Source organism: Alligator sinensis, unplaced genomic scaffold (genome assembly GCF_000455745.1).
Source record: "Alligator sinensis unplaced genomic scaffold, ASM45574v1 scaffold56_1, whole genome shotgun sequence".
NCBI classification, from domain to species: Eukaryota; Metazoa; Chordata; order Crocodylia; family Alligatoridae; genus Alligator; species Alligator sinensis.
Window position 1 is genome coordinate 2751105 of NW_005841960.1, and position 11029 is coordinate 2762133.

At 41.9% G+C, this 11029-nt stretch overlaps 1 protein-coding gene across 3 annotated transcripts in view; it reads right to left on the reverse strand.

Annotated features, from left to right (window-relative positions):
• KCNT2 (potassium sodium-activated channel subfamily T member 2) overlaps positions 1–11029 on the reverse strand; it is a 371828-nt gene that overhangs the window by 124986 nt on the left and 235813 nt on the right. For all 3 annotated transcript variants that reach the window (XM_025200221.1, XM_025200220.1, XM_025200219.1), the window contains exon 13: positions 5767–5875. In XM_025200221.1, coding sequence (XP_025056006.1) covers positions 5767–5875 — 109 coding nt within the window. The remainder of the gene's footprint in view (positions 1–5766; positions 5876–11029) is intronic.

The following is an 11029-nucleotide window of genomic DNA, read 5'->3' on the forward strand; positions in this document are numbered from 1 at the left end:
TTAAATCCCTCTCCCCACGACCCCCTTGTATCTTGACCCAGAGCACTTCAGCTTGCCCCTCCTCTGACCCCATTTTGCTGGCAGAGGATGTGTATTGCTCTTTGACATAGTTCTCATAAATCTTCCACATGCTTCTTTGCATCAATCAATATTTCTGAAAATTCTCTTGTTCTTCTCTTGATCATTGTCCACTACTCCCAGATGCTTTTGTAGCATCTCTTCAGTGTCCTCCATCCTTCATACATTTCCACATATTCTTGACAGGTCTTCTCATCTTGTAATAATTGAACATTTAACTTCCACATCCCTTTCCCCCTACTTTCATTTTTATCTAAACTCACTTCCATTCTCAACATCTGGTGGTCACTGAAGGTCACATCTATGACCTCCTTCTTTCCAATCTCTATCCCATTTGACTTTAGTACAAAATGAATCCTCTGCACCTGTCTCCCACTAAGTTCCATCCTCATAATCACCTTCTTATCAGCCCATACATCTTTTAAGCCTCCTTCGCTTATTAATCAATATTTTTGATGAGATGTTTAGCTCTCCCTCTCCTATTCCCCTTTTCAAAAATACAATTGAACCTCTCCCCTCCCCCCCCCCCTCAACAGAATTGCTGTCTACTTCTGCTTCCATAGAGGGGTCTGTTTGACCTTGATACAGTGTAAAATTCTTGAAAAAAATTATCAAGAAGTCCATTGGTGAGAAACTGGCAGAAGGCATGATGCTGAAGGATAGCCAACAGGGTTTCATTGTGGTCAGGTTGTGCCTGAACAACCTTGTCTCCTTCTATGATCAAGTAATGAACTGTTCATATGTGGGAGACACAGCTGATGTCATATACTTGGATTTTAAAAAGGCCTTCAATATGGTCTCCCAGGATGATCTTATAAAAAAAAAAAACAGGGATTGTAGATTGACAAAGGTGGGTCAGGTGGGTTTGGGAACTGGCTAAGGGGTCAAATGCAGGCAGTGTTAGTGGACGGGTCTGTATCATTTTGGAGGGAGGTGGCCAGTGATGTCCCATAGGATTTGGTTCTTGGCCCTGTGCTATTCAACATTTTTATAAAAAATTTAGAAAGCACACTGGCCAGGTTTGCGGATAATACTAAGTTATGGGAAAAAGTGGTCACTCTAGGGGATAGGATGAGGATCCAAGCAGACCTGGACAAGCTGGAAAGGTGAGTGGTGCAGAACTGGATGTAGTTCAATAAGGATAAATGCTTCACCTGAAGAGAAGTAACCAGTGACATGAATATAGGTTAGGAGGAGATATCCTGGCCAACACGATGGCTGAAAGGGACCTCAAGGTTGTGGTTGATCACAGGATGAACATGAGCTGCCAGTGCAATGTTGCAGTCAACGGAGCTAATAGCATAATTGGATGCATTAGCTAATGCATCGTGAGCAGTGTTAAGGAAGTGATACTTCCTCCCTACTCAGCATTGATTAGACCTCATCTGGAGTATTGAGTCCAGTTCTGGGTACCACACTTCAAAAAAGACATGGAGAATCTTGAAAGGGTCCACAGAAGGGTCACAAAAACTGTTCACTAGGGCACTCCAGGGGAGGACAAGGAACAATGGTCATAAATTGTTAGAGGATGGTTTCAGACTGAATGTAAGGAAGAACTTGTTTACAGTAAGGGTGACCAGAAACTGGAATAGACTTCCCAAGGAGGTGGTGCAGTCCCCCACCTTGGAAGCCTTCAAGAGGAGACTGGACAGACACCTTGCTGGGATCATTTGATCTCAGGTACTCCTGCCTTGAGCAGCGGGGTTGGACTTGATGATCTTTTGAGGTTCCTTTCAACCCTTAATTTTTATGCTTCTATGATTCTACATGCAGCTTTAATTTCTTAAACAGGGCAAGCTTTTCTTCTCTTTCAGCCAGTGTGTAAATATTAAAAATCTCTAATAATTTCTTTTCAAATCCTTCCACCATCCATTACAGTCTCCCTTCTGTAATCACTTGAACTTGCTGCACTTCCACTTACTCACTCGAGCAAAATTGCAACTCCAGCCACTTTGTTAACATCTGACCCCGCCCACCACAATGGTCTCCATTGCCATCCCTTTACAAAAAGTTTCATCCTCCATCCTAGTGTTCTATCACTATCTCCCTTGGTGCTCCTGCCATCAATCAAGGTAGTAAAACTAAGCGTCTGCCTGGCTAGTACACTTGATTTTAGCCATGGAACTGCTGAGAAGCTATGCTACTGATGGGAACCTACCACAAAGATAGGTTTGTGCAGCCCGTCTGAACAAGATATATAATAGTGCTCATCATGCTCAGTCCCCCTCAGCCATCTCCTTTTCAAGCCATGGTGAGTCACTATATTGGATACATTTGTATTTTCTCACTCCCATGGCTGAGTTGTGCCTTTCTTTCCCATTTTCAGTAATTCCTGTTTCTTCATGAGCCTTAAATGTCTAGTAAACATCACTAAATGGGTCCCCAAACATTTCACCCAGAATGCCTGTGATACCCTGTCTCTTACCCTGTCATATATGATTAGTGTGGCCATGCCCTCCATGAGGTGGAGCTGAACCAGGTTGCCCTGCTCCTTATCTGCATATAATTTGTGGGATCCCAGGATTCATAACAAGAACACCCAGTTCCAGTCATGAGTGGATGGGTTAATTAGCACATGGATCCTTTGGGGTGGATATCTGAAGTGCACACATACTGAGCAGTGCTGAGCTATGGGGTGATGAGGGCTTGCAACACTGTAACCCCCAGGCTTGTGGGCCTGGGGCTTGCATGCAGGGGGCCTGCTGGAATTTGGGGAGGATCTGAAACCACAGACCCATGGGAATGGGAGGGAGGATACTTGCCTGATGGTAGAGCCACACAAGCTTAATGATTTGAGTTCTGCTCAGTCAGATTTTGAAACTTGACTATTGGGCTTTGTTCAATTGAATTTGAAATGGATTTCTCCTTGACAAAGACTAAACAAACCAAAGAAGTTTGTACTATGTGCATGTAGGTACAAAAGTGCTCCAAAGTATTTTTATGGAGTACCTGTGCTAAAACTGGCAGCAGTTTCAAAAGAGGTAGAATGCATCAATTCTGGATGAACTACATTGCTTCAGGCATGTTTATTTCTAAGTCAGTGTTTTCAAAATTGTCCTCCACTTCCATGTGCTCAGAGAGAGTAGTCTCAGAGTAAGAGGGGGAAGAGGCTGCAGGGGGAAGAAGTTGGGGTGGGGGGCAGAAGGCAAGGGAGCCATCTGGCCACCCCAGATTTATTTTCTCTTTTGTAACAGTTGGATGGAGCCAAATTCAAGGTGAACCTCCAAAAAATTAGATTCTATACCTGGAAACTTAAAACAAATGTACACATTTTCCAGATATAGAATATAATAATTGAGGGGTCATCTTATATTCAAATAAATATAGTATTAACTATTAAAGATGTTAAAGATGCTCAGAAAATGTTGGATATTCCTGTATGAAATATAAAGTTTATTTCATATCAGATGAATAAACCTCAAGCCTAGAAAAATAGCTTAGCTTGGCTTGTGTTCTTAGTGATCAGCATGAGATTTAGATGATACAGGATGATACAGGAGTCACAGGGCCAGTAATATATCTTGATTTTGTAAGCCTATGCATTAGTCCATCAAATAAAAAATGCTATGTGCATACTTCTGCTTTTCTAAATCTGGTATCAGATGAGAAATGCTATTAGAAACATTTTACAGCAATTAAATCTGGAGAAGTAAGAATGTAAAAAATAAAAAAATAATCCTATATTTTAATTACCATAATAATGATTCAGCTTGACTCCCTTTCTTAGAGTTACAGTACAACACTACTCTCTGTCCTTCATTCAAGATGCAGGAGTTAATTTTTTTTTTTTCTTTACAGAGCTCTAACTAGCACTCCTATTTCTTTCTCCTGCAGACAGAGCTGTGTATCTGGTAGAACTGATTTTTTCATCAGGTTTCTCGAGTGATGGAATAAATTACATTTTCCATTGTATTTTTTTCTGAATTTTACTTGAATCAACACTCTTACATACTTAACAATATGTTAAGAGAACAGAACTTTCTTGTCACCGTGAAGGAGTTTTATGTCTGCTTTATAAAAATAGTTTTGCAAGGATAGACAATTATCTCTCCCATTATAACCACACAGACAACATGTTTTCTATATATAATGAAAAGCCACAAAAACATATAGTCATATACAAAACAAAACATTATACAAATATTTTGTGGTGGGGTAAAGTGTATTTCCCTGAAAGCACATTTACTTTGCTTTTTGCACATACCATAAATACTTTAAGATATTGTAATTTCTATCATGACAGTACAATGTGAAAAAATAATTAGTAGATGGGTGAAGTGAGGTGCACTCATTAGAATGCAAGAGAGGAAAATAATAGGAAAAGCATACACAGAGTGAAAAAAAAATTGGCATTTATTTCTCTCTTCTTCACTCAGAACATAGGCAACTGCCTTGTTTCCTCATGTTTTTCTTATCAATGTTTCAGGTAAGGAGTAGGTTCCTACTACTCAGCTATAAGCAAGCTATCAGTATATCAGGTCCTATAGCAGGGGTTGTCAATGTGGGGTACACATACTCCTAGGGATATTTGGAAAAGGGGTGCACATGGGTGGGTGGGGACAGAGCATGCCCTGGGAGGTGGCAGCAGAGGCGTCTCCCCTGGCATATTCCCACACATCGCCTCTTACCCGGGGGAGGGAGAGGGGCATGCCAGGCACTGCCACCCCCACACAGCAGACTGTGGTGCCTCCCTGCCCCCCACCTCAGCTCGCTCATCTGGCTGGCTGCCAGGAGGGAGCAAGGCACAAAGGTTCTGAATGATGTGTGGAGGGGTATTTCTGTACCAGCTCCCAGGACCAGGGCAGGGGGTGAAGGCAGCAGCGCCCCCCAGAGGATGGATGTGGAGTGGGAGGGCTTGCCTGTGGCAGCCACCACCACCCACCCCCCTGTGCCATCGCCACCATATCCTGCCACAGTCGGTTGCACATGTGGCTCTGCAGGCTGCTGACAGGCAGTGTGTGATTGGCTGAGTGCAAGGCCCATCAGCATCCCACGGAGCCACATGTGTGACTGACTGTGGGGAAGTGGGGTGAGGCAGTGGCAGCATGGGGTGGTGGGTGTTGGCAGTGCTATGGGGCAGTGGGCGGTGGCATGGTGGGTAGCAGTGGTGGCGCAGGATGGTGGGTGGCAGAGCCAGTCACTGCGTGCAAGTACCCCTCCCCCCCCCACCATGTCTGGCCGTTGCTACCACAAGGAGTACACTTGCTAAAAAAGGTTGAAAACCCCTGCCTTATAGAATGGACTGACCTTCTGTTAAAGCCTATTAATATTAATTCTTTATAAAGGCTTATCAAAAGATCTTAAGGTATAATGTGAGCAATATTCTTGTTACCTCTCATAGCTTGAGACCTTGCAGTATGTTCTTACAGGTGGAGAAGATGAAGTCCTGACACCTTAATTAGCTTTGATATTACCAGTTACCATATGCTGATGAAGCTACTTTGTCATTTGGACTATAAACGCAGAAGGGGCAATGGAGCAAGGATGTATTTTTCTAGGGTACTTAACAATGGGTAGAAATAAACTGTAGTGTTAATGAACAAAGCATATTGTCTGAGAATGCCAACAAACTTACAAGGCAGGCAAGACTTTTTGTGGGTGATATATTTTAGTGGACCAGGTACAAAGCATTCTTTTCAGGTCTCAAATGTATACAAACTTATACCAATATCTGAAATTTCCACTTACCTGCAAACTTGATGTGGAATTTATTTTCAGGTTTTAGTATTTGGACATACAAAGGACAATTTGGAGCAAAGTCTTTAACTGCCCATGCTCTTAAAATTGTTTGATGATCCTAGAATAAAATAGGAAATACAGTATGATATTAATGGTATACCAGTAAACCTTTCATTATACCAAAAGAGAGAGATTGAGAGAGAGATCAGTTCTTCTGTCAGACTGCTCAACTGCTGATTCCTTTCCTGACAAGTCAGTTTTAAATGATATAGTGACTCTATGGGTAGTCTGACATTTAGTTTTGCATGGCTATCTGATATATTTCATCACTTACATGGTTTCTATCATTATAAGCATCTGCACACCAGCAATTACCGCAAATGGAGAAAAGCAATTACTGGAGATTACAGCACAGCAAAAAATGCACACGTCATTTAAAAATGTAATATTTTCAAAGTAAAAGGCTATATGTATTATAAAATTGGGTATTATTTTATGTTATAAATAAAGTTTCTTGTCTATTTCTTCACAGTTATACAAATTGGAACCTCTTCTGGATATATATGTGGAGGGACATGGGAGAGAACATGCTATACCCATACCAAGTTGTCCCTTCACTTAACTCCTTCTGAAAACTATTCCTTTTTTATTATGGGTCCCTTGGAACTACCAGGTTTTGAATTGCTTGTTTTACTTGATGATAGTGTTTCCTTATTATTTTACTGCTGTCTCCTTCAATTACATGTCTTCCGTTACACTTACTCAATGTGTTAGCTCCAAGGAGAAGTGTTTATAAATATATTTTCATTAAATACTATTGTAAGTTATCTTTACGGTGCTATGTAAAAATAATGTTAAAATAAGAGAAAACTAATATTTTAAATGATTGCCTATATGTTAAGGGAACCCAAGGATCATTGTAGCACCTTTAATTTTTTGAGTTAGCTATTCTAGGAAGAAAAATATTTGGACCTTAATTTCTATTCTGTGCATTATTAGATTATTTTTGCCTCTAAAAACAGGGTAAAATTAACCAAATACTAGATCATAAAACCTACTTCTTACTTAAGGGGTATATTTTTAATTATCTCCTACTAAGTGGATATGTTGACTTTGTTTTTTCACCAGTGTTAGGATTGGTTTACTGTAGACAGGTAAAAATGAATAAGGAAACATTATATGACAGTGATAAACTAGCTGTGACCCTGACCTGTTCATTTTCATAATTTCTAACAATGGGATTTCATTAAATATATATACTTTTTGTAAAGAAGCTGCAATGTTGAGTTTAGAGTGTCAGTTAAACTTAATTTAAATAATATTAGCCTTTTTTACCTAAGTCATTTGTTTTAAACATACGTGTCAAAACACATTGTTCCAATGACTTTCCAGTTGATACAAAGAACTGAAAGCTAAGACATTTTAGGTTTTGTGTCTTTGATTTGTTTTATTTGTTTTTTCAATGGTTTAACTTTATTCCTCAAATAGGATTAATTTAAATTATTTCAGATAGTAGTGATAAACAGAGCATGCTAAATATTCCTATTAAAACACATCCTTTGGTGGACTCCTAACTTTTGACTCATAAGGAATGAGGAGAATTGATGTTGAGAATGAAACAGAACATGAATTAATCCCAAAGATTATCAGTCACATCTAAGAGTCTTTTCATGAAACTATGAGCAATTGCAGAGTTGAATGTAGCATTCAGTGATTATGGCCCAAGGAATCCCAATACATTTCCAGGATAACTATTTTTGTAACTATTTTAACACTAAATAGTTCACAGCTAGAAATCTTTTGTTTCACATCATTAAAAAGTGTTAATATTCATATATTACATTTCAATACATTACTTTTGAAATAAAAATCTATTTTCATTTATTTCAAAACTAAAAAGAGCAATTAAGAGCTATACACAGGAAACATCACTGCTGCTCAAAATGCTTTGTTTGGTCATAAAATTGGCACTGTTAGAACAGAGGATAGAGTGATTCATTGTGTTTCCAGTCTCAGCAATAAAGAAAGCTTTCAGCCTCTTGAATATAAGGGGAAATTTCTGCCAGAAATAATATGTAATTGACATTTTTCAATCACAATAAGGTAATGTCAACTGAGGTGGTAGTAAACCTTTTTTTTTTTTTTTAAAGTAATAGAATGGTGTAGTAAAAGTCAGACATTCTGTAGGTAGTTTTTCAGATTTGTTTCAAAATTTTTTTGTTCAGGTAACTCTTTCATGAAGTTATAAAAATGGTTGTGCTTCAAGAATCTTCCCGCGCAATTCCTTTTCATTTTTTTACCTGTTCAATAAATCCCCACATCAGCAATTGCCAGCACTATATTGCAAACATTCTCTTAGCTTGCAAATACATCCAGCAGGTATAGTTAATTCCTTTTCCAATAGGAGGTAACCTGCCATGCCATGTATGGTCTGTGTTCTTAATGCTTTGTCCCTTGTGAGATTAAAATTCTAAACTTTTTCATTTAGAGTGTAGAGTTGGCTCTGCAACCAACCAAATGACTACCTGTATTACAAAGTTCTTCATGGGTGTTCTCATTAACAGGAATCTTGACTTTCAGACTGAACTGATTAACGGAATTGGAGCAGCGACTAAGAATTTCAGGCTATTACAGAAATTTGCGTGGAATAACAGCAAACTATCAGCTAAGATGAAGATGCAATTTCCTGTGGGCAACTTCCAGAAACAAGTATTGGAGAGTCCAATGAAGGGCTATGCTCTTTTTGACCTGAGGCTCACAAATAGGAAACAATTGGTGGGGAATGTAGTAGCTGATAATAATTTACGCAGTAGTGACCATGAGATTGACTGAGTTCAGGAGCCTGAGGAAAGAAAGAAAGAAGAGCAACAGAGTATGAATCCTGGACTTCAGAACAGCAGACTTTGACTCACTCAGAGAACTCATGGGCAGAATCCCCTGGGAGGCCAGTCTGAGGGGAAAAGAGTCCAGGAGAGCTGGTTGTACTTTACAGAAACCGTACTGAGGATGCAGGAACAAACCATCTTGATGTGTAGATATAGTAGAAGACCAGCTTGGCTCATTTTCTGCCATATCTTCATTGAGCTAAAAACACAAAACGGAAGCTTATAAGAAGCATAAACTTGAACAAACAATGATGGGGGAGTATAAGAGTATTGTTTGTGCAGGCAGGTATGAAATCAGGAAGGCGAAAGCACAATTGGAGTTGCAGCTAGCAAGGGATGTGAAGGGTATCAAAAAGGGTTTCTACAAGTTTGTCAGCAACAAAAAGAAGATGATCCGGGAAAGTGTGGGTCCTTTACTAAATGGGGGAAGCAACCTAGTGACAGATGAGGTAGAAAAGGCTGAAGTACTCAATGCCTATTTTGACTGAATCTTCACAGGCAAGGTAAGCTCCCAGACTACTGCACCTGGAAGCACAGTTTGGGGAGGAGTTGAGCAGCCACCAGTGGCAAAGGAACAGGTTAGAGACTAACTATTTAGAAAAGTTGGATGTGTATGAGTCCATGGGTCTGGATGGGATGTGCCTGAAGGTGTTGTGGTAATTGGCCAATGCAATAGCAGAGCCACTGGCAATCATATTTGAAAATTCATGGCAATCAGGAGAGGTCCTGGATGATTGGAAAAGGGAAAATCATGCCAATCTTTAAGAAAGAGAAAAAGGAGAATCCAGGTAGCTACAGACCAATCATCTTCACCTCAGTCCCTGAAAAAGTCATAGAGCAGGTCCTCAAAGAATGCATGTCTCAGCACTTGGAGGACGAGGTGATGAGGATGCATCTGGAATACTGCTTCTGGTTTTGGTCCTCCACTACAAAAAGAATGTAGAGAAATTTGAGACAGTCCAGCAGAGGGTAATGAAAATGGTTAGAGGGAACTGGATGTATTTAGTGTGGAGAAGAGAAGATTGAGGGAGGATTTAATGGCAGCCTTCAACTACCTGAAGGGTGATTCCAAAGAGGATGGAGCTAGACTGTTGTCAGTGGTGGCAGATAACAGAACAAGTGCATTCAAGTTGCATCAAGGGAAGTTGGGGTTAGATATTAGTAAGAACTTTCTCACTAGGAGGGTCGTAAATCACTGGAACAGGTTACCCAGAGAAGTAGTGGATGCTACATCCATGGAGGTTTTTAAGACCCAGCTAGACCAAGCTTTGGCTGGGATGATTTAGTTGGGACTGGTCCTGCTTTCAGCAGAGGGTTGGATTAGATGACCACCTGAGGTCCCATCCAACCCTAATTTTCTATGGATCTACACAAATCTTGTGTAGACGGCAAACCTTGTGTGCCGTCATCCCTGCTTTATGGTTCATGTCACAGGGCACCTTAGTGCCTGCTCCTAGAGAGGAGAAAACTGCCAGGGAGAGAGCCCTGGCAGAGCACAATGAGCCCAGCTGAGGGTTGCCAGGATAACAAGCGCAGCTGTGGGTTGCTGGAGTAGCTAAGGGGAGCCAGCTGCCTGTAGGGGGCAGGGCCTGGCCCTTATAAAGCCCAGGACTCAGGCCTGGCTGGCAGTTCCCTTCCAGCAGCCAGAGAGGCAGGAGCTCATGGGGCTAAGATACAAGTAATGCTCGAGCAGGCTGAAGGATGGTGGCTCTGTGGTGCAGGAGCTATGTTGTTGCAGCCAGGCGGCCTTAAGTTAAGTTACAGCCAGGAGGCTTGTGTTTTGTTTGGTTAGTGTTGGTATTACACCCGGAGGCTTGGGTGAGGCTGTAGGGGTTGGAGGAGGCCTCATAGGGACCCCAGAGAGTGTGGGGTGCCCTAGTGCCAAGAGGGCGCAGTGTCCTCATAGGGACCCCAGAGAGGGGGGCCCCAGTGCCCGAGGAAGGTGCAGTGTTTGCATAGGGACCCCAGAGAGTGTGGGGTGCCCTAGCGCCAGTGGGGTGCAGTCCAGCACCAGGAGGTTGCATTATCCTCATAGCGCCAGGGCAGGTGCAGCTGGCTGTGAGGAGCGCAACCAGTGGGTTGCGGATGGGGGAACAGAGACCCTGGGTTGTATGCAGGGTACGTAGACCCCAGGTCCAGAGAGGGGCACCTATGAGACGCTCCAGAGGGGGCATGACGAGCCCCAGAAAAGGGCACTAGCGCAACCAGTGGGTTGCGGGTGGGGAACATAGACCCCGGGTTGTGTGCGGGGTATGTAGACCCCAGCCCCAGAGAGTGGGGCGATTCTATCAGGGAGCCCAAGGTGGGCACGGCGAGCCCCAAAGAGGGGGAGCGCCATACAGGACTATTGGAAAGCCCAAGGTGGGCACGGCGAGGCCCAAAGAGGG